The sequence below is a fragment of the Teleopsis dalmanni genome, chromosome X (genome assembly GCF_002237135.1).
Source record: "Teleopsis dalmanni isolate 2A chromosome X, ASM223713v2, whole genome shotgun sequence".
Taxonomy (NCBI): domain Eukaryota; kingdom Metazoa; phylum Arthropoda; class Insecta; order Diptera; family Diopsidae; genus Teleopsis; species Teleopsis dalmanni.
This window is the reverse complement of record NC_051848.1, coordinates 16,618,062-16,642,563: the sequence shown is the minus strand read 5'-3', so window position 1 is coordinate 16,642,563 and position 24,502 is coordinate 16,618,062. Positions and strand designations below refer to the sequence as shown.

Genomic DNA, 24,502 nt, shown 5'->3' with positions numbered 1-24,502 from the left:
GCAAATACAATAGAATAGAATAGAACAGAATAGAAATATACGGGGTACTAGCTCTCAACGGAGCAGAGCACTGCGACCAGATTGATCTTTTGTGCTGCAGCTGACCCTAACCGAACAGAAGACATTCCGCCTTTCGAATGAAAGCCAGATGTCGTCCGTTGAGGACCTCCTAATGGCAGAAGGAGAGAGCAGCTCTCCTCCCAGTGATCTCCTCCTTGCCCAGATCAAGGCTTGACAACCTTGACAAGTAAGAAAGATGATGAATAATTGTCAATACTTGGCAAATTTGTCAAGTTCATAGAATAGGTCCAATACTCTGTAAAAAGTCTATAAATGTTTTTAGGTTAAATCAGTAAAAATCAATTGTAGTCAGCCATAAATTGCGATTTTAATGATTTCAGGGAAACTACTGGAAAAACTATTAGGAAAAAGAGAGTAAGTAAAATTAATACAAAACTGCAACTGAAAACTAAAACTATATTCATGACATCTCAAGAAAAAGCATTGGCAACCAGAAAAACAATTCATTTAATATTAAAGTAATTTCTTAACTAAATACATATAACTACTTAGATGTTAAAAATAATTTCATTGAACACTGATTTTCAATTTTTTTTGAAATTATTATTAATTAAATATGTAGTAACAACTAATAAACAAATTTCTTTATTAACAATAAACACTTAAAACTGTAAATGACATGGGAAATCAAGTGGAAATCAAAAATTTTAAAATTAAAATTTTACAGTGAAATATTTTGAATGCAAATAACGAAAACTACAATATTTGCAGTTCTTGGAAATAATAAATGAGAATTTGAATCACAACAAAAGCAATGAGACACTCAAATGCTGAAGTTACCCTTTGGCGTTCCCGGAAATGAAAAATTAATTGCATGTTTAGTTTCCGTTTTTTAAATTGGCTTTGGACTTAGCATGAAAAATGAAAAAAGGTAACTCATACGCCACCTCGTGCATTACCAAGAAAAACCAGGGAAACCAGGGTTGGCATGCATGTGAGGGGGAGCACTAAAAGTTAACTGGAAGTATTTAAGTTGCACATAAGAAACAGTGTGTCAAGTCATCACAGCGAACTGTGCCGAGTTTGTGTGGCATTGATGTTTGTCTGTTTGTCTGTGTGTTTGCATTACTGTTGCAAACACACATACTGTTGTCTGAAGCTTTGGCGGGAAAACTCCGCAAATGCTACAAAGATAGGTGAATAGGCAAAAGGATAGGAAACGGTAGAGAAGGACGCGGCGAAATTGCTGTGGTGAAGTTTTTTGTTTCAAATTTTTAGGTAACTTCTTGCGCATTTTTGTTGGTGTGAACACGTGCAGCAGCGATGGGTGCAATCACCTTTTGTCTGTTAGTAGGTCAAATCTACTAAAAGGACTAGAGCTCTTCTTTGTGTAGGCTCGTCCGCGTTTTGTTTGTTTGGTGTCATAGCGAAGCAATTTTTGAATTTGTGGCCACTGAAGAGTGAAGTATCCTGTCACACTTTTTGAAAACATTTGCATATGTTAAATTCCATTTGAAGTATTTTTGCAAATGCAAGAACTGTAGAAAAAATTTTAATAGCATTTGAGGCTTCTTTTGCAGTCATATGTGATAGAAGACAGGAACTCATAATTATACTTAAGTATCACTTCAAAGTAAATATGTATAATAATATTTCTTTACGTCATTTACATGGGACGTTTGTAACTTATGTCGTTTAGAACACTTACTGGTTTTAATGTTCAATGGAATTAAAGTCAAATAAAGACTAAAAGATCATTTAAACGAAATAAAAGCATAACGAGAATTAAAAATGGAATAATAATGACAAAAAGTCAATTGTTGAAGAGATAATAAAATAGAGATGAGAATACTGTTTTCTGTTTTGCGCACATTACATATACACAGCCTAAATAAAATATGCAAGTAATCAAATACTGCAAAAAGTACCTAAAATAGGTAATTACTAAATAGCGATAAATCCTATCCAATGATAGGGACTATTGCACTTGAATCAGACAGTGGAGGCAAACGATCGAATAAGAAAAAAAAAAAAAACAATGTATTAGCAACGCATATCCAATATAATTGTTTAATTATCTTTTTATTGGAAACAGGCCAAGTGATCAGCCAATATAATTTGCTACCTTTGGTCTGTCTTTTTTATATATTTAGTAAATATTTAGTATTTAGTATATATTTAGTACATATTTAGTATTAAGTACATATTTTGTATACAATTCATATCATCAGTCTTCAGATATTAGTGGTTAAATGAGTCGTGCATAATTACTCAACGCATCGGTACATTGTTGTCAGGAATATTTGTATCACTCAACCCATTTTTTAGGCTGATCGATATATGCAATGTCATTTCCTGCAGAGAAGAACGACTAGCTAATTACTACATAATATGCGACTAGCTGACTTCTTTGAGGGATGGGTAGTGTCAGCTTTTGCTACAGTAATACGATAGTCAGTTAAATTCATCGAAAAATTTATCAAAATTTATATTCTAAATTTATAGTCTAAAGTCAAAACTAACTGTTATTTTCGTTTCAAATATGTGGAAATTGAAGTATAAAAAAGATCTTTAAGCTCAAAGTAGAAATCTAATAAATATGTAGTAATAAGATTTGATACCTTGAGATTTTAATGGTAAAATTTTCGTTAGAAGAATTTATCGAAATATTGCGAAAAACAACTTTTACGACCAAAAATGGAATTTTACAAGTTATTAAAAATATTTTATAAGAATTTTGGGCAATCAAATCGAATATCAAAAGCATTAAGTATTGAGTCTTTTCCTTGGAAACTGTAAGATTATTTTTTTTTTTTAAATTGCAACAATTTAAAGAAATTTTTAAAAACAATTAAAATTTACTAAGAATTTTACATAAAAGTTTGTAAAGAAAATTTCTTTTCCACGAAATGCCTTAAGGCAATTACACAAAAACAATGCAACAACAAATTTTCTAAGAATTTTGACTGACATTGTTATGCCATTTGTTAATAATATTTTTATGTAAAGTTACCTTGGCTACCAAAAGAACAACAAAAAACAAATGGCGATAAAAAAAATCAAATACAAAAACCACAAAGTAAAAATTTAGAGTTGAAAAGAAAAAAGACGAGCCGAGCAGAGCCGCGGCTACGGCTGCGGCCGCGGCCATTCGAACAACTCGAACACACTCGAAATATGAGAAATACGTGTTAAAAATAGCAACAACACAAAGCGTAGTCGTCGTACTGGCATTAAAAGGTAACTAACCTGTGAAATGCTCAGATGACAAAATGGCAAAATGCAAAATGGCGTCGCTGAAAATAACAGTAAGTTCAGCTGGGCACGTTGGAGGCATGTCGACAAAATGTCTGACATGAATAATGTCGTCAGAACTTAAGGCGAAATTAAAAACGAAACAAAAGTTATTTAAAAACACGGAAAAGCCAAAGTCAAGCTAAGCACAAAGCCTACGACGACGGAAACGAAAATGCGAAATTCTATTTGCTTAGCACCAGAAAACTATGTTCTAGTGACGGCGATGGGTATTTGCGGTTAGTAGCGCAGGCCAGGCCACGGCTTCTTTGAATAGGGCAGGATGGTTTCGTTATTAAATTGTGTAAAAATGGTTTTAAGCGGTTCCGTGTCGTTGGAAAAAGTTGCTTTACTTACGGGTAGATTGGTTTAGTATTGATTATGTTCTCTTCATTTTCTACTTTAAATATTTACCTTTACCGGAAAGGAAGGAATAACAGAATTTATTTGTACATTTAAACTACTTCAGGTCAATCAGGTAAAGCAAATACTTAACAAGATGACAAATATTAGTTATGAATACGAGCTCTGACAGCTATAATTAAAACAAAACTAAGAAATAATATTAATTAAAAGGAAATCGTCAATAACATTTACTAAAGTATGTTAACTGAGTTAGATATTGAAAATTCATTTATTATACAGTAGACTAGGCGGCTTATAAATTTATAAAGTCGGTTCTGTTTTTTAGGATTTAGCCCCTTCACTTCACGCATACAAGCAGCATTCAAACGTACTTTTAATTTATAGGACTAGAAATATTAGTTAAGAATTTAAGCACTGACAATAAAAGTTTGATTAGACTTATAAATATTTTAGTGTTATAATTTAAAATTTTGAAAATAAAAAATTAATAATTAAATAATCCCCATTGCGTCACTCACGCAAGCAGTAAGTGCTTAAACATAGTTTACACTTAATATGACTAGGAATATAAGATAAAATTCATTTCAAAAATTCATAGTCAATATCGCACACATCACATAACTTGGCGGCTTAATCTGAAAACAAAAAAAAAATATACTGATTGCTGGGTCCACAATCTAAATTGAGCCGTCGTAATAAGGTTTTCCTACACGAAGTTATTGAATTTATTATAGCACCAATTTGTTCATATGGACCACAGTTGTGGGACATAGCTAGCAACTTAAGTGCAGAAATACTGAAATGATTTCAATTCAAAATACTTGTGTTAATTACGTAGGAGCCCTGGCTTGTTAGTAGCAAATGTATTCATAAAAACCTAGATGTTTCTTATACATATAAAAGATATTCTAAAATATAATTTAACATTGAGCGGCAGATTATACATCTTAGATATTTTCTTCAGACAATAAGTAATAAGACTAATATACTTATTTTATAGTGACCTTAATTTGCAGGTTTTCTAATGTTCGAAGCTTTACTTTACTTTACTTTAGGAATAGGAATAAACGGGGTATCAGTTCCCAATGGAACGAAGCATTGCGACCATAGTTGATCTTTTGTGCTGCAACAGACTCTAACCGAACAGAGAACATTCTGTTTTCCGAACGAGTCCTTTACTCATGCAAGCATTAAGTGCTGAACTTAGTTTAAACTTAAAACGACGAGAAAAAAAAAAATGCCATGTAACTTATTTTACCAATAAAAAAAATATATTGTAAAAAAATTGTTGTACGAAAGTTCTAATACCCTTGTCTTTCTTTTTCTCTTATTATTTGGAGTAACGAACTGCCGATAACGACAATAGGTGCCCGTTCAAGAGAACTTCCACTGTAAGTGTATTACGAAGTAAAAGAAGAAAATATTTGGCGAATAAATGTGCTGTTATACTTGAAAATTTCTTAAAACTAAAATTACATGAACACATTGGTTAGACAAGTTGTGATGAAAATACAATTATGAATATTTTTTTTAATTAATAAATATTAATTTAAGTTTGTTTTATCTTATTAACTTGTAATCAGTGTGTTGACCTATAATTAAGATATAATTTGTGCATCGGAAAGCAATTATTTAGTTAACTAAAATGGTGTGGCTGCTACTCAACTCTAACTTCTCTCAAAGCACACATAAAATTCAATATAAAACCTTTTTAATGTATTTGATTTGTTTTGCGACCTTAACTTTGACATGTTTAATGTCCAGCGCCCTTGAATCGTTGAAGCCCTGGTTTATAGGCTAGCTTTTTATGGTAGTCTACGAGTATTTAATTTTCAACACGATTTTTCTTTGTTTTTCTAAATAAATTTGATAGAACTGGTTTTTAGGCCTAAAATCTTGCAGTCATGACTTGGCTACATAATTAAAAACTCTTTTTATGCATACATCAAATTTTTCATTTGATAAAAATGTGACTTCAGTTTAAATAAAATAATTAAGTTCCAAGGGCAAAAAACAAATGAATCATATAGGTACATTGTACTTTCGTCTTCGTTTCATATTCAATTGTGAAATCAGCAGATATGTAAGAGAAATTGGTATAATACCGAGCACACAACAAGAGATTAGAATTTGTACTAAATACAAATAATTAATTTCTTTCAATATTATAAGAATTCCAGCCATTGATGCATATATGTTTTTATTTACAGTGCAAATAAATAAGACGATTTTTGTATTGTAATTACCTCGGTGAGTACGAGTAGTAGGTCCGAAAGTATCTGAAAAAGATCGTCAAGAACAAAATAAATAAGCTTATCAACACAATTTAAAGTAACAAAACTTAAACTGATCTCGGTAAGCAAAGTGATTTTAAATTTGTTTTTGTTTTTGTTTTTGTTTCTTGCGCAAAACAGTTGCAAACATTCTGACGATCTTCAAGCAAACAAATACAATTCTCAGTTGCTTTGGTGTAGGCGATGGCATTAGAGAAGAAAATATCGCATGCGATAAGTTTATTTATTTGTAGTTGTTTTTTTCACTTCAGCTTAAACATGTGCTTAATTTTTAATGCATTTATCTCCATCCATATTTTTGTTAACGTTAATGATGTTCATTGACATAACGTGCTGTGTTGTGTTGAGATATAAATACAATCTATATATATGTATATATATATTTATGAGTCTGTACATATGTTATAACAAAATGAAGCTTATATATCAGTAATGATTTTTATTTAATAAAATAATTTTATGATTTTTTATATGCGCAATATTTTTTCAGTAGGAATAATTTTAATTAGTATTTGATTGAATTTGCAAAAAAAAAGAAAGCCTAAATAATTATTAATTACTTTCTGAATAAAAGTATGTATTGAAGCAAAGTAAAACATATCAAATCAAAAAGACCAAGGGCAGGGCAGGGCAGCAGAGAAAACAAATTGTCAATCAGACAAGTGAACAATTTGAGGCAGACTTGAAACTTTTTCATTGCATTCACCCGTAATTATTATGTGAGCTGAGACATCAATCAATGTCAAGATATTATTATCCATAGTGGACTTCACAAGTATTCGTTTCAATAAAACAAAATAAAAACACAAAAAACAAAGAAATAAAAAAATATTTATGTAATATTTTCCAAACAGCACCGTAGAGTTAGACGAATTTCTACTGGATTTCAATTTACTAACTAATATTGATTAATTGATTAATTTAATTAAATGTAATTTATTTATTGCTTAGTAAATGAAAAATACCGAATTCTCAAGAAGTGCATTCCTACCATTTACATTTCATTTAAAATTATTTTTTTTGACATTTAAAAATCATTTAAATGGGAAATTGTATTAAATGACTAATCTCTTCTGATAATCGGAATGTATATTGTGAACTTTATTAATATCACATATTATCTTGAAAAAGTGCTTCGTAATTGCATAAAATAAATTTAAAATTAATATTTAATTAATGAAATAATTACAGAACACATTATATTTATATGTAAGACCTGAGTCAGCAACTAAATAAAGTCAGATTAAAATATATATTTATTATATATGTTATATTTAATAAATATATTCTTCTTAATATATAAAAATATATATAACAAAGAGAAAGAAAATCTACTAAGTAAATACAGGAACATCAAATATGCAATTAGCTCTTTCTGTACAAAAATACTTTTGATTTGGATTGCAGCTATATCCAAATATAATCTGATTCGTATCAGATTTTGAACAGTTATTATATAAAGTACTTAATTGAATGGTCCAATCAATATACAAAGTAAATAAACAACATTTAGCGACTGCATTTTTCAAGGTATTCTAATGTTTCGAAAATTCCTACAAAATCTTTCTACTTCATTAAAATATGGCTTTCTTACACATCTGTTTAAACACTAACTATTTTAGTGATCAAAGCTTAGAATATTAGTATGATTATCCTTGACCTTATAATCCTAAAATGATTTTAAATTGTTTTATTAAAAAAATATTATATAGGACGGAGACAACTATATACATTGTGAACCAAACATAGTTAAATTATGAATTGTCCTTCAGGAAATCTACTACTCGTCACATGAGATTTCGTAACTTATTCAATTCTCAATTATTGTTTGAAGTGCATTTACATTGCATATATATTTTCATTGGAGGAAGGGACATGTTGGCATCCAAGGCAATGAAATTGCAAACAAACTTGCAAGAAGAGGCGCGACTTGAAGAATGATAGGCCCAGAACCATTCTGTGGTCTAGGCAAAGGAACTCTATCCAATCTTATGAACGGCGCAAAGGAAAAAGAAATAGAACTCTATTGGGAAAGGCTACCAAGACTAGCAAAGTCTAAAATGCTTTTAGGGACTTACAACATAAAACGCTTCAAAGATTACATAGCACAATCAAAAAATTAACTAAGAATTATTGACCGGTCACTGTAGATTGAATAATCACCTATCGAAGTTAGGAATTCTATCCAACTCAGACGGCAGATACTGTAGAGAAGAGAGAGAAACTGCATACCATGTGCTTGGGGAGTGCCCGGTACTGATACACAAATGGAAGAAACACCTAGACTTCGACTCGAAGAAACACTCTAATTACTCGGATTAGAGATACAATAGATCTTTTAGGACGCAGATCTTTTATTATACCATCTACTGTTAAGAGACGAACTTTGGCTCTTAGAGATTCACGTTCTGGTCTTATTGTGATTAATAATAATCATTTGAAGTTTCCGATTTCTTTCAGTTATTTTAGTTAGAGTAAAAAATTTTCTTAATTTGAAGTTAAGGAATGAACTATTCGGCATTTGGTATGACAAGTAATGTAATGTTTATTCTCTAGTATAGACAGTGTAATGTAGACATGAGAATTACTGATAATAGAACGTTACTCGACACAATGTATTTTAATCAAAATAAATATCTTATAAAATATTCCAACGAATTGAAAGAATTTAGTAAGAATGTACACTTCATATGCATTGACATTTAAAATAAAATAAATTATTTGTTTATAGTTTTTAATAATGAAAATTTACAGTGAAAAATGATGTAATCAATATCTGTTTGTTTGTATTTTAGCATTCATGCGGAAAATTACTTAAAATATTTCGAGCTGAAGCATCGCCTGCGTGTCTGAGACGATTTGAAAATACCATATCTACAATTTAAAGGCTTTGAAATGACGAAATGAAGTGTTTTGCTTAAATGAAAACAGAATCATATATACTTATACTCACATAAAACAATTTTATTATAATAAAAATATATTATGATTAAAAGGCATCTTGTTGCCAAACCGCGTCCTATTAAAGAATTTACACTACTCTAAATACAAAAACAATTTATAAAAAATGTTAATAGATACGAGGGCGGTTTGATAAGTCAGTGACTTTTTGAATAAAACAAATTTTTTTCGGCAATTACTTTTAGCTCGATACGTTTAGTCCAGCGTTTTTCTAATTTTCTTATTCCCTCCAAATAATAGATTTTCTCAAAGCTCTCAAAATACGGTTTTGTTTCGGTAATGACTTCTTCATTCGACTTAAATCTCTTACAACCCAGCCATTTCTTTAGGTTTGGAAACAGAAAATAGTCGCAGTAGGCTAAATATGGAGAATATGCTGGATGGGGTAGCAGTTCGTATCCCAATGCGTGGATTTTGGCCAGTAATGCTGAATCAATACACGAAATTCACTTTTTTCCATTTTCGTAAAAATTCACGAGGTTAGCCCTTTTGAACGGCTATCAAACACCAACTGAACGACGTAGCTTGCTCAATATTAGAAAGTTGTAACTGCGCGGGTAATTCAAAAAGTCACTGACTTATCAAACCGCCCTCGTATTAGATAAAACTAATTTTTCTAAAGATTTTATTCAATTTTTTAATATTATAAAAAATAAATAAAATGTAATATACATCATCATCCGCTGATCTATTATCTAAACGAGTGAAATACCAAAAATCTTGAATAACCTACTGAAATATAAATGTTATGTATATTTCAATTGCATCACACTGCAATTTATTAATTTTTTAAATTATTTATAATTAATAAGTAAGAAATATACGCTCTCATTTATAAAAGCCGGCGATAATACTTATGTATATTATTTGCCGCGTTGAAACTTTTGCATATGGTTTTTACTATTAAATAAAATAATTTCATAAAACGTAACTTTATGTGCCAATTAATTTTTTTTTAAATATTCTTTTTTTGTTGTTTTTTCTTATAGATGTAAAAATAATTGTGTAATAATAACGCATGACAATAGATATATTATTGCAGATAAATGAACAGTGAAAAAGCTTGGGTTTTTCCTATGGACTACGCCGTCATGCAGTCTGTGTAGTGTCAGCCGCAAAATAAAAAAGCATTAAAACTAATTATACTTAAGTATACACATGTATTCAAACATATATATAAAATATATATGTACTTGTATATACATATATACTTCGCTTTATACTACAGTCAGCAACTGCTCAGGTGAATAATACGGCTTAGAATTTACGAACATGTATCGCATGTAAGGCTTCTCAATGCTCGCTTGTGCGTTTATATAGCCAATTGGAGGCAATGTGGTTACTAAATTTCTTGTGGAAAGAGAGAGGAGGAGCAATTAAAGTAGCATTACGTGTCAACACTTAAGCAAACTACTGCTAATTCAAACACTAATCTTTACTAAATGTATAGAGTGGAGTAAATAATGCAGTACATTGTTTCAGATATAGGGACTTTATCAGGAGAAACTACACACCTTGATTAAAATTAATAATAAATACAGATATTCGTTAAAACTAATATAACCTCTTTTATATTTCTAGCTTTTCGAGAAACTATCAGAATTTCTAATGTGAATATATAACAGAGAGTAATTACCATCACTATGATATTGTTTTACTTTTGTACCGTTTTCTCCCCTATCTCCCCTGCATTAATACATTTATATTAATTCAAAAACAAAAAATTTCGTTTAATTGAATTTCATTTACTGTACTGTACTGTGAATTTTATTTTTACTCTCTTTGTCACTATCCTTACCCGTCACTATCTCTCCACTATTTCTCACTATCTCTATTTCTTACTATCTCTCTTTCTCACTATCTCTCTTTCTTACTATCTCTCTTTCTTACTATCTCTCATTCTTACTATCTCTCATTTTCACTATCTCTCATTGTCACTATCTCTTTTTCACTGACTCTTTTTCGCTTATTATTTCTTTATCGCTCTCTCTCGCCTCTCATTCATACTGCTTCTCGCTTGACTGTCTTTCACACTCGCTCTTTTTATCTATCCATTTATATTACAACCAATTAAATGATTTACTTCCTTCTTTGGTTTAGATCTGAAAATAATGAATGCGCTGTAGTCATATATATAGATACATAAAGAAATATATTCACCAATTTATTGTAACTAAAAGAAATCTAAAAATTTATAAATATTTATATATTCAACACTTAATCAGTTTGCATTAAAAATCACAATATATAGCTATGTTAATTAATCAATGAACAACGACGTTATTTTACTTTTATTTTAGTACTGCTCATTATTGGTTCTATTCATGTAATCCATCGATCTATCATGTTATTGTTATGCATATTAATTTTACACTCTATCTTAATTTAAAAAAAAATATATTGATCAGCAATCTTTTTTATGAGAATAATTTGAGAGAGAGAGAGCGAGAGTAAATGAGATGAACGATTATGATGATTGTGCTTATAAATAATTTTATTAATTAGTAGCAATCACATCCAACTATATACTATTTAATGAATAGTAAGGTCATTTAAGAAAATAATTCAATAAATCAAACAAAAATTTTGATATTGACTGAATAGCGCACATAGGCGAGAGAGAAGTTTAAAAAAAGATAACAGTTTAATAACACCTGTAATATTTATTGAAGTAGAGATGTGTCGTTAGAAAAATAAGAATAAGAACAATATACACATTTCTCGTTTGTCTGTGCATAGGTCTCAATTCGATTTCATTACTTTGAATGTCAAAGATTCGGAAAGTTTCTTCTTTAAAAATCAAAAACTAAAGAAAATAACAACTTTTAGAAAGAATGAAAGTCGAAAAATGCCGGTAACTCATTACAGACGTCCCAAAAAAGTTTATTTGTTAAAACAAGTGAAATAAGTAGTGCTTCAAAATATTCGAATATTACGATATTCGAGCAGCACGAGTATACTCGAATTCGAACATTTGAATTGAACACTTTAAATGTTCGGAAATGTTGAATCGGCTTGATGATGTTCGGGCTCGAACACACAATTTTGATCGAACATTTTCGAGCTTAAAAAATTGTATAAGCTCGAAAAATTGTTCGAACACAAGTATACTCGAATATTAAAATGCTCAAAATTTCGATAAGTTCGAAGAATATTTAAAGCTTTATTAATTAGTAGTAAGAATGATTAAAAGAGATTGTGCGCTTTCACAGCAATAAAAACAAAATTTCATGGTCTTGAAGACAGCGCATTAATGACCAAACTAAGGTATTAATAACAGGTAAATCTATTATGTAATAAAAAAATAATAGTTCATAATGTAATATATATTATGTACAATGCAGTACGTACATATTATCTACAAGCCTACAGGGTAAAAACTTACCAAACGCGGTACATAAAAATATCCTTTCCATAAAATTGATAATATTTAAAAAACCAATTATAACAATATTTACATACCTGAAAAAAAAGAACATATATATTAATTAAATATATTTCGGATGAAATGAAAAATAGAGAGAATAAAATATATACATGAATTTTTAAAAAAAGAAGAGAAGAAACGGTTAAGAAACACAATACATAGAGCGTACATTACATAAAATTTAAGTTAGTTGGTATTTATCATAATAATAATAAAATATATACAGAAATTTGTATGGATTTTCAAAGGTATATATACTAACATATATAAAAAATATTTACGTTGCAAATAAATAGACATATATACAATAATTTATATTAAACTCACACAGACTCGAATTTACGAACAATTTATTATTAATAAGTACGAATGAATAAGACAGAATGATACTATGTACATATTGAACCTTTTCATTATTATTATTACAATTATTAGAATATAATAGATCGTATATATATAATAGGCAAAAGCTTCTTTTCTTGCCTATATATTTTATACAAATAGTGATACATTTCTTCTTGAGTATCGCAATATACACCAGATAGAAATTATAGATACATAGGAAATCTGTGCAATATATTAGAGTTAAGGGCATAGAACAGGTCAACACCTAGACTCCACATCTAGAGTCCACTCCACTCTACTACAAAGCAAAATCTCGCCTGAATGCCTTAGATCTATCAAAGAGATGATCGAGTAAGTCAGTATTCACCTAAAATAGTATTTAAGACAGTGATAAATGGAGAAAAATGGGAAAACCGACAAGTTTGCAGTGCACAACCATTAAATCTTTTGGGATAAGGAAGATGGCTAATATGGATGCATCTCGCTTTGCATTGAATTTAAAAATTCATTTTGTTTAACGAGAACTGCGCGTTTTAACTGCTTTAAACTGGTTAAACAATTTTTGAATATCCCAAAGAAAAGAATACAAGAACACAAGCAGATAAATTAAAACGCAATTAGAAAACAAAATGAAAAAAAAATTCAATTTGAAAGCAGAAAAAAAAAATTTGAATTTGGGGAACAAAAACCAACTCCAGACACGCAATTTAAAACGGAGGAATGGAAAAAATTTTAAGTGCTCGTTTCTGAGATGCTGGAAACAACATTAAACAATCGCCAAAAACGCCAGATCCAATAAAAAAATTGGTAGCATTTGACTACGTCATGGCTTAAAATAACAAAAATTGTTGACTCCACAGTTAAGGAATACGCCAAAACCAAAACCAAAACCAAAACAAAAAAAAAAAATTATAAAATATAAATAAATAACAGAAAAATAAAATACGAAAAATAAAAATAAAAAAACATAAGAAAAGAGAAAAAAGTCTATTAAATTGTAATACTGACAAAGGGAGAGCAAAATCAAATTTCAGGTTTGAAGTGCCAAATAAAGTAAGAACTCAAAAAACAAAGACAAGTAGATTGAAGTGGTATATCCAGAAAGAAGGAGAAGGGACTTTAAACAAATCCAAGCAAGTATTGCATATTATCCTGCCTTTTGATGGTACTGACATTAGTCAATACGATCCGTTGGAGTTATTCTGTTCTAACGAAAAAGCAATTTGATTTACGACAGTCGGAGGAACTCGACATAGACGACGATGAGAAAGCACTAACACAGGATTAGACTAAATAAAGTATAATGAAAAGTGGGTGCAATTCAAATCGAGTCTCGGTTTCCCAATGTTTCTGCCTATTGCTGTCTTCTTCCAGCATTTGAAGTTAGTCAGTTGCATAACAAGATGCTTTCTTTTAGAGAACATGAGTTTTTGTCATGTGAATTGCTTCTCCATAATATTTATAATGGACTAAAGAAAATAATAAACGTTTAATGATTTAGCAAAGCTTATAAGAAAAGTTAGGTAAAAAAAATCAATACAAAGAAATTCCAAAGCACCGCTATTATATGTAAGTAATATATCTTTGATTAACGTATTCACTCCATTAAACAAATTATTTGATTTAACGAATATGTGTGGTGTTAGAAACCTTTCGTTAAATTAAATCACTACTCTAATACAGGTTCTAGCACCGTATTATATGGTATTACAGAGTTGTAAACTCTTTATTCAGTTGTTCAATGAAGTGTCTTCAAGAGCGCAATTATTCCGATTGCGGAATAAGCCTCGCTTATTTGACAGTGGTCACTTAGACAATACTTGATTGCGCGTCTACTAATTGCTAATATTTTACATGTCGAATTTTTTAACGCTGAAAACCGATATCTCAAAACCTAAAATATATCGGACCTACAGCAATGGAGAAAGTCGCTTAAAATAGATTTCTTTGTTTGCAACAGCTGTTTTGATTATTCTATGATTTGGTATTCTTCTTTTACCGTACCGTAAACATCTCTTGTTCGAAAGAAAAGTTCTTTGTAAGATCTTTGGTCCTCTACGAGTTGACGACGACTACCGCATAAGAATGAACCACGAGCTGTACGAGCTTTATCACGACATTGATATAATTCAGCGCATTAACATCCAGTGGCTTTGCTGGTTGGGTCATGCGCTAGAATGGATGAAGACGCTCCAGCGAAAAAAGGTGTTTGAAGCAGTAGTTGGCGAAAGAAGACGTAGAGGTAGACCCTGTCTCCGTGGACTTGATGCACGAGACTGGAGAAGGCGCGCACGCAGCAGAGACGCATGGGGAGACATGCTGCGTCGGGGCGAAACTTGGTAACGGGTTGTTATGGCCAAATATGTAAGTAAGTAAGTAAACATCTCTCAAGGCGAACTGGTGGTTAGATAAAAATGATCGATGGGCTCAAAATTTCGTGCTTGGTAGGAGGCTATAGGATTATATACTTACTATAGGACATCATATCTTCTAGGTTCTAATAACAAAATAATATGTGAGATTTCCTGCTGCTGAGGATAGTAAACTCATATGCTTATCGCATTGAAAAATCAAGGAATAAGTTTTTTCCAATTCAATTTTATTGGAATATGAAATAAAAGATTTATGAAAAAATGCAATCCTTGTTTGAAGTCTTCAGATATCTAATAAAATCTACTAAAACGTTAGGGGAAAGAAAAACAAAGCAAACAAAAAACTCGAAAACAATTCAAAGTTCACATGAGCAAAAAAAAAATATAAATAAATAATAAAAAAAAAAATAAAAAAAATATATACAAATATAAAAGAAAAGTAAACAAATAAGCGCACATTCTTCGTGTGTACATTATTCTTCTTTTAGGCTTTTTTTAAATATTAATTTTTTTTCTTTTTTTTTAATTTTATTATTTGTTATTTTTTTGTTAGCTTATGTTTTGAATTTAATTTTATTGTTTATTTTGACGCGGCGTTTGCAGAATAATTAATTTTTTTTTCATATTTTTTACTTTTTCTATTGCTTTCTTTGGTTGTTATTGTTGTTATTGTTGTGTTATTAACGTTTATTTTGCATTTTGTTATTTTGTTTTGCTTGAATGTAGTAGCCATTGTGTTACGAGACCCTGTTTGCTCTGCTGCCAAGCTGCCATGCTGCTCTGCTGGCATTGCCAAAAATACAATATGACATCATCGTTTGGTTTTGTTGGTGAAATTTTGAGCCAAAATCCAAAGCAGAGCAAAACAAAGATTATTACGCTAAAGTTATTGTTTGCCAGAGTACAAGTACACCATAATGCGAGTGTGTTTGTGTGTTATTGGATTTTCTATATGTGTGCATGTGTGTGCGTGTGTATGATAACAGCGAAATGAAATAAACCGAAGTTATAGATAGTGTATATACAAAAACACCTCTTCTAACGTTAAAAATCAACAACGACAACGCCAACAACAACAACAAAAACAACATCGGAAGCAATAAAGCTTTTGTATTATTTACATTTGTTTTAAGTGAATTGGAGGTAAGAGCGATAATTATGTGTAAAGGGGGGAAGTGATTGATGCAACAGGAAGTCAAAGCCAAAGTACTTCGCCTCCCTATAGTAAAAATAATGGCAATTCGGATTTGTTTTCATTATTTTATGCTACGCAATGGACTGCATTGATCGCTATGAAAGCAGTTAATGTAAAATAAAGAATATATGCAGTTTACTTCCTGCCATAGCCCAAGCCGTTGTTTGTTACAAATAAAATAAAAAATTGAAAAACATATTGACCAAAAAGTTAATATAATAAATAAAATAAGAAATTAATATTCTTTTTTTTTATTTTTTATTTACACACAAAAAGAAAAAATTTTAAGCAAATTGCCTTTGCTTTTCTTCCTTGCATTTTGTGTGTGTTTGAACTTAAATTCCGCTCAGCCTCACACAGGATTCTTCTTTGTTAATTTTATTTATGCTTTTCGTTTGTTTGTTTTCGTTATTTGGTAATTTTTGTTTCTTTTACCCGTCAAAGTTGCCGTAACCTTGAACCTCAATTGAACGTTGGCTGTGTGCACTTTTCCTTGCCGGTTTAGACGTTCATAAAAATTAATGCAGGGCAGACAGGCAAGCAGGCAAGCAGGCAAGGCAGGCACGCGGCTTTAGTTGCACTTGAAATGAACCAAAATTGCATTTTTCATTTTATGGTAATTAAGAAAAAAAAAAAAATTAAAAATTTACTTGCAGGCCGGCCAGTCAGCTCCTGTCAAAATGTCTACATTTTTCGATTTCAAACCCCGAATAAAATTGAAATGAATATAGTGGAATCTAACCACACTTTTTAGACTGTTTGTCATACAGAAACATTTACAGATCCATATACATGTAGTAGTAGGGCTTGATAGTGTTCGTGTATTGCATTGCTAGAGTAGTTCGAATATATTCGAATTCGAACATTTGACTTGACCACTTTAAGTGTTCGAATATGGTCAAAGTACATGATGAAGTTGAGCTTCAAACTGCTGAAAGTAGACATCCTATAACACCTATAGCCGCAGATTTTCTAGCAACTTACTTGATACGTACGTCAAAATGCTCGAAGCATCTTATTAGATAACATAGGCTTTTTCCGGTTTTACTAAGAGAAGACACTACCGAAAAGTGCACAGTGAATCCATTTCACATATACGTTATTTTGTTCGTGTGTCATTAAACAACAAACTCACGTGAGTTGAGTCCCCCAAAAAATAGTGTCTTTGTAATTATCGTTCAGTGATTATAGAATATATGCCGCACACATTGCTTTTCTTGTTTTATCAAAAGAAAATGACAATTGAACATCTTCGTTTACTGGTAAAAACATATGGCGAACACGCTCCATCGATTAGAACATATGAGACATGGTTTCCAAAATTTAAAAGTGGTAATTTCTATCTGAAAGAGAGCTCTGGTAGTGCGAAGACGAGCAATTGCATGAATTGTTGGATGATGACTCCATTGCAAACGCTTGTAAAAACATTAAATGTGTCACAAGATATAATCAGCAGACGTTTATGAGCAATGGGGAAGATCAATAAACTTCGTAAATGATTTGAGTAAACGTCAAATGGACAATCACGTGGCTTTTACCTGGCGAAGCTGGTTCTTCAAAGGCAAGACCTAAATGCTTCGACAACCAAAAGACCTAAATGCTTTAACCAAAAAATAGTAAGTTTAAAAAATGTATTGATCCAAAGACAACCGGGTAGAAGGCATGGCATAGTGATTTTTTCACATGACACATCAAAACCAATGGCAGACACCTTGAAATCGCTTGGATGGGATGCTCTTCCGTACCTACCGTACTTCCCACACCTGGTGCCATCTGACCATTATCTCGTCACATCAATAGGATGGACACATACTCGCAGAGTAGCATTTCAGCAATTTCAAGGAAGTTGGAAAATGACTTGATGAATAGTTAGTCATAAAAGACAAGTAGTCTTTCTGGTGCAATATGCAGAAGCCGATGACATACACTTAGTATATGATATGTATACTTTTACATATCATATACATCTTCACCGTTAGAATTAGGTTTTCAGAAGCAGTTAATTAGTTTTCTTTTAAAACGTAATATAATAATAAAGTATACATATGTAAATGTGAAGGCATACTTTTCCGAAAGTATATTAACTACACTACTGGCTACGTATTAAATAAAAGTCTCGTGCGACGTGCAAAATCATTCCACACCCTTGTTTTATCATTCCAGAAGCGATGTTGGGCAGAAGAAGAGACGTCTTGACTTTTTGTAAGGTAAACCGAAAGTGGAATTGGGTGCAAAACAATGGCAAACAGATGATGACCTTTAAATAGAAATGTGTAAAAACTATAAACATAAAGCGATTACAAGTGCATGTGGACTACAGAGTTACGCAGTACATTTTCACGCGCAATTTTCAAGGCAAAAATACCAAAGGAAAAATTTTTTTGGGTATTAGTGAGAAGAAACGGAAAATTTGTCAAATCAGAAATCTAGTTAAATACGCAGTAAACAACTGTATAAGTATATGTATAATAAAAATCGAAAAGAAAATAATTTTCATTACATAATAAAAATGCCAAAAGTCCAACAAAGAAACTTATTTTACACCACAAGGCGTTGAATATAACCCAAACAGTCGCAAATTGAAAACTCAAATAAAATTGACAGTACTCACGACTCAAATTTATGAATACAAATTCAAATGACATCATTTCGCCTAAATTACGCACTTATGAATATTTTTTTAGTCAAAACGTAATAAAGGACGGGTAGTTGAGGCAAAAAATGTTTTGAAAAAAACCCTTTTAAAGAACGTTTCGGGTTTCTATTGATGTTCCGATGCTCTCTTATGTTGTCATATTATTGTGCTTCAATGTTTACTTGATACACACAACAAGCATTCCCAGCACATTTTGAACTTATGATGCCTCAGTTGGCATCCATATGTCATCACTCGTCTTCGACTCTAGTGTTTGATATCAGGAAAATGAAGAAGTGGAATTATTCGTAGTTGGTTTAGTCGAGAGCCAAATCGAATGATAATTGAAAGCCACACCAATTATTATTGATTGTTTCAAAACAAAGACCTGTCTTTATGCTTTCGATTAGTTTTGATTATTCAAAGCAATAAACGGCTATTACTATTTTTAAAGTTTTATCTACCTAAGAACAAAATTTAACATTTAATTAGAATAAAGGATAAAAGATATATAAAAATTAAAATGAAAATAGATAATAATTAAACTCATTGTAAATTCTAATATAAATTTTCTCAATTCTACTGCGTTATTTATTTTAGATAATAAAAAATGCAGCAGAAGTTAAACTAACAGAGTATATTGTATGTGAAAAGCACATTATAATCTCTAAACTAGTAAATATAGCATAATGCATTGTGCGATGGGAAAGAATTAGTGGGAGATAAAGACGGATTAATAAAATCCTCAACGATCTCAATAAGTATTTTTATGACACCATAAAATTTATTTGAAAAAATAATATTAAATTAATTTCAATCTAATTCTAGTCTTACACTTAACCTCTTCACTTTCACACGAATACTACCTGTGCTCAATTTAGGTTAAATACACAATACACATTAAAATTAGCATGAAATATTAAAAAATTTAATGGAAAAGAGAGGAAAAGCAGCATAACCAAAGTGCCAGTTACCTGCACTAGGAAACAAGCAGTAAAATTCCGTGCATTCTCGATGTTTATAGCTCTACAGGGTGAAAAAACTGCGTTATAAAAACAATTAATTGACCGAATAAATTTTAAAACATAACGTATTTCATAGAAACTTTGGTGTAAAATTGTTCTAATTGTAATAAAATGAATATTAGGAATCAACGATTACTTACTTATAATTATTACTTATACTTATTACATTAATGTAAGAAACTTATTTTTTATTATAATTATACTATATTATATTATATTATATTATATTATATTATATTATATTATATTATACTATATTATATTATATTTTTTAATATTATTTTACACATTAATTATATTATTTTACACACTACATTATTTAATATATATTATATTATATTTATATTATATTATATTTATTATATTATTATTATATTTATAATAAAATGTAGTATTATTATTTATAATATAATATATTATATTATTTTATATATTATACATTACATTTCATTATTTTATGTATTACATTATATTATGATATATATTTTATTACTTTATATATATTATTTTATATATTATATTACTTTATAAATATTGTTTTATGTATGACATCGTATTATTATTATATTATAACACTTTTTATATTATACTACTTTTTTTATATGGTATAATATAATATACCATACCATATAATATATATTATTTTATATTATATTATAAGATTTTATTATATTATATTATATTATATATTATATTATATTATATTATATATTATATTATATTATATATTATATTATATTATATATTATATTATATTATATATTATATTATATATTTATTATATTATATATTATATTATATATTATATTATATATTATATTACATTTTATATTATATATTATATTACATTTTATATTATATTTTATATTATATATTATATTATTTATTATATTTGTGTACTAACGCCAGATAGTATTTTTGTTTAATATCAGCATTAATGTTTGATTATAATATATTGGTGTTTCATTATAAATCATTATATATCTAGGCTCAGTCCACTTTCTCTGAAGAACGTGGAACATGTAGCGTGTAGAAAGCAATACTGCTGAAGAATAAATGAATACAGAATAATTTAATATTTAATTTAAGTTATTTAATTTAAATATTATTATAGCTATGGTAGCCACATTACTAATTTTATTAATAACAACAAAAATAATATGAAAAAAGTTTTATTCAATTTTTCAATTTTTAAAAAAGAAAATAATGAAAATTTTTTTCAAACTCTTACTACAAAAAAATAACATAACATCGAGCATGCCAAAACTACTTAAACATTATTTATAATGAAAGAATCAATTGCTAATGTGAATGAATACATAACATGTCAAATGTACGGAATGTGTTCTTCATATATCAAATAATCAACAGAAAGTATCTCTTGATAATTATTTGAAATACTTAGATATACCATTAATTAATTAACCTTTTTGTGACAATGGTTCAAATTATTTGGTATAGGAATTTAAAAATGCTACAAATATGTGTTCAGGAACGGTTAACAATGAAACATGAATTTTCGGGTAGATGAGTCATATATAAAACTCACTACAACTAAAACTAAACGAAACAAAACTATTTTTAATAATACTATGACATTTAAAATCTACAATATTTATGACTGCTAATGATTGATATTAAACATGAACACGAAACATAAATTTATGAATTGAACAAAGTTTTAAAAAAAATTTTAATAGAAACGCATTCATTGGAACGAACAAAATTTTAACAACATCCAGTAACTCATTTACGAACGAAACGAAACGGAACGAAACGAAACGAAACGATTCAAAACGTGATCAATTTTATAGCACACGAAGCACGATGCAGTCAAACAAAACTAAGTCTGACCTGTTTTGGGAGGATGTTGGCGAAGCAGCAGTAGGAATGACTGCTGTTGCACCCTCTAGCGGCTGCTTTTGCATCATAGGGCTGGTGTGCTGTGAATGTTGAGCCGATATCAGTTGTGGCTGTTGTTGTTGTTGTTGTTGTTGATGATGATGTTGTGATGACAGTGTTAAACGATTTATCGACGTTCCATAAGCAGGATCATAGCTGCATGCAACATTTGTAGCTGTTGGCAGACTAGCAGCTGATGGAGACTTGCCATCAGGTGAACCATTATAATATTGCGGCACCGATGCATACTGATGTGTGCCAGTACCAGTAGGACTTGCACTAAACGCTATATTTGTTGGCGAAAGAGTTCTGTTGGAGATAGACATATTGCCCATGTTAACACTAGCACCATAGCAAATGCTACCAGAAGTTGGATATTGCTGTGGACTATTACCCGCATTCGCATTCATTGGTATCGGAATGGCACGACTTTGGTTAGCTGTAGCATAAATTGTAGGCGAAAACTGATCAATGGCTTCGTCATCTTCATCATTATCTTTCACATTTTCCTCATTACCAATCGCAAATCCAACAGAACCTTCTCGTTGAAAATCATCTATTGGCAACATATAACGTTCATCTCCAAGTGCAATTTTCGTAAATATATTTGTATCGGATCGTGGTTCCGGCGCTTGTACGGGCCAAGTGCTAAAATTTTCTGATTGCGAATTAAGCATGCCTGATAGTTGCAAGCTGCCCACTAGTCTATTTTCATCGTTATGTGGTAAATTCAGTATGGAAGTAATTGTCGTCGATATGTGTGGTGTGCTGAAGGCGCGTTTACGGTTGGCACCCGCTGTTATAGCTTGGGAAAGGCTCGAAACGCTTTTTTTGTAGCGGGGTATTTTGTGGTCAATGGTGAATTTGTTGAATTTCATTTCAATCAATTTTGTTTAAAAAGTCGAAAAAATAAAATAAAATAGAAAAAAATTCACCAATTAGAAAATAAATAATTTATTATATTATTTAATTTTTTTTATAAACATAATACAAACAAGGTTCAGTTTTATTTTTTAGGGTTATGTATTTAGGTGAGATGTATTTTTATCAATCCATATTGTTGGGAATTGTAGACTTAACTCAATTAAACAAGCCTACATACTTTTACATAATATAATTAATTTTATAAAGTATGTAAATATAATAAGTGTACAACTATTTTACTTAATTACTTTAAATCAAAGAACAATTGTTTATTTAATTAACAGTAACAAACGAAGTAACTGCAAATTTTACTTAAGTGCTACAAATAATAGAAGCGATATAGTTGTCATAAGAAACTATTCAAATCTTTTGCTCCTTAATTATTAACGTTAACGTAAGCTCAGTGATGTTTCAGCTACTAAACTAATGAATGGTGTTATGCGATTATAATACTAGTAGTGCAATGGATGGATGTATAGTACTTTATAAAACTGAGGGTGCATCACATTAAACATAAAAACACTCAGCTTCTTTAAATCTTAGGTTAAAGTATTTTGAAAGCCAATATCCATCACATACTGTCTCTGTCTCTGTCTCTGTCAAAGAATTTCAAAACATATTTTTTCATTGTATACATATCTCTATTTATTCAATATGAATTTACAACAGGCGCCAAAATGTACTTCTATTAGCGGTCATCGCCACAGAGTATCACCAAAAGGATGAAAAAATAAAGAAGAATAACTGAGATAGAAAAAAATTGTGTGGGCAATAGAAAGATAGATAAATGAGACGGATAGATGGGTAAAACAAGAGAAAGATACATGGGGAGAGATCGTGACAGAGATGGAGAGAGTGAACGAGCGAGCGAGAGAGGGAGATAGAAATAGCTAGAAGCAATAAGACATAAGTCCTAGTTGTTTTACGTGGTCAAGACCTCAGTGTTATCAACACATTTATCAGCATAATGCGCCGATAAACGAGCCATTTAGAAAATTCCGTCGACACTAATTAAAGGTATAAGTTTGCATATAACTTCCTTCTTGCTGTGAAGCATTATCCTTTTAAACCTCTACTTTGGTTCACATCATCACTTCAAAAATGGAACTTCACATTGAGCAAAAATATAAATGCTCCTCATTATATAAGTTTAGATGTTAACCATAGCCACCACGACATTTCCTTACGAAGTTATTTCAGAATTCCGGACAACCAAAATTGTGGGCACCTGCAGCAATCCCATATTTCATCTCTGGTGGGATGTCGTGAATCAAAAGTCAATTGTTACCCAATAAACTTTAGTTGCCTTTTACGACTCCATCTCAAAGAGCAATAACTTTGAAGCACGAAAACAAAAAGAAAAATAGAAAACCAGTTACCTGATTCTTAAAAAAACGGGCACGCTTAGAGCAGATCAATTAACAGTCATCACCACATAAAAAAAGGATATAGATTGAAAACTGCAACAGAAGAACTGAAACTGAAAAACAATGAGAGTGGAATGGAAAAAATTCAAAGGGAGGAGAGACTGTATTCACGGTTGCCACTTATGGTACTTTAGTACCAAAATTGGTACTTTTTTTTTTTTTTTTTTCGTTTGGTACTCATTTTCAAAAACTGGTACATTTTTGACGACCCAATTTTATTGTGGATATTTCCAATTAATTTTTTTTATAAATGCAACTTTGCACTATTTTATATTTTGTTCATTTATAACACTATAAAAAACACAGAACGAGAA

At 30.3% G+C, this 24,502-nt stretch overlaps 1 protein-coding gene across 1 annotated transcript in view; it reads right to left on the bottom strand.

Moving 5' to 3' along the window:
- The window catches only part of LOC119688203 (protein bunched, class 2/F/G isoform), a 245,966-nt gene that overhangs the window by 167,879 nt on the left and 53,585 nt on the right, over positions 1-24,502 (bottom strand). The window contains exon 3 of the mRNA XM_038102886.1: positions 21,790-22,662. Coding sequence (XP_037958814.1) covers positions 21,790-22,662 — 873 coding nt within the window. The remainder of the gene's footprint in view (positions 1-21,789; positions 22,663-24,502) is intronic.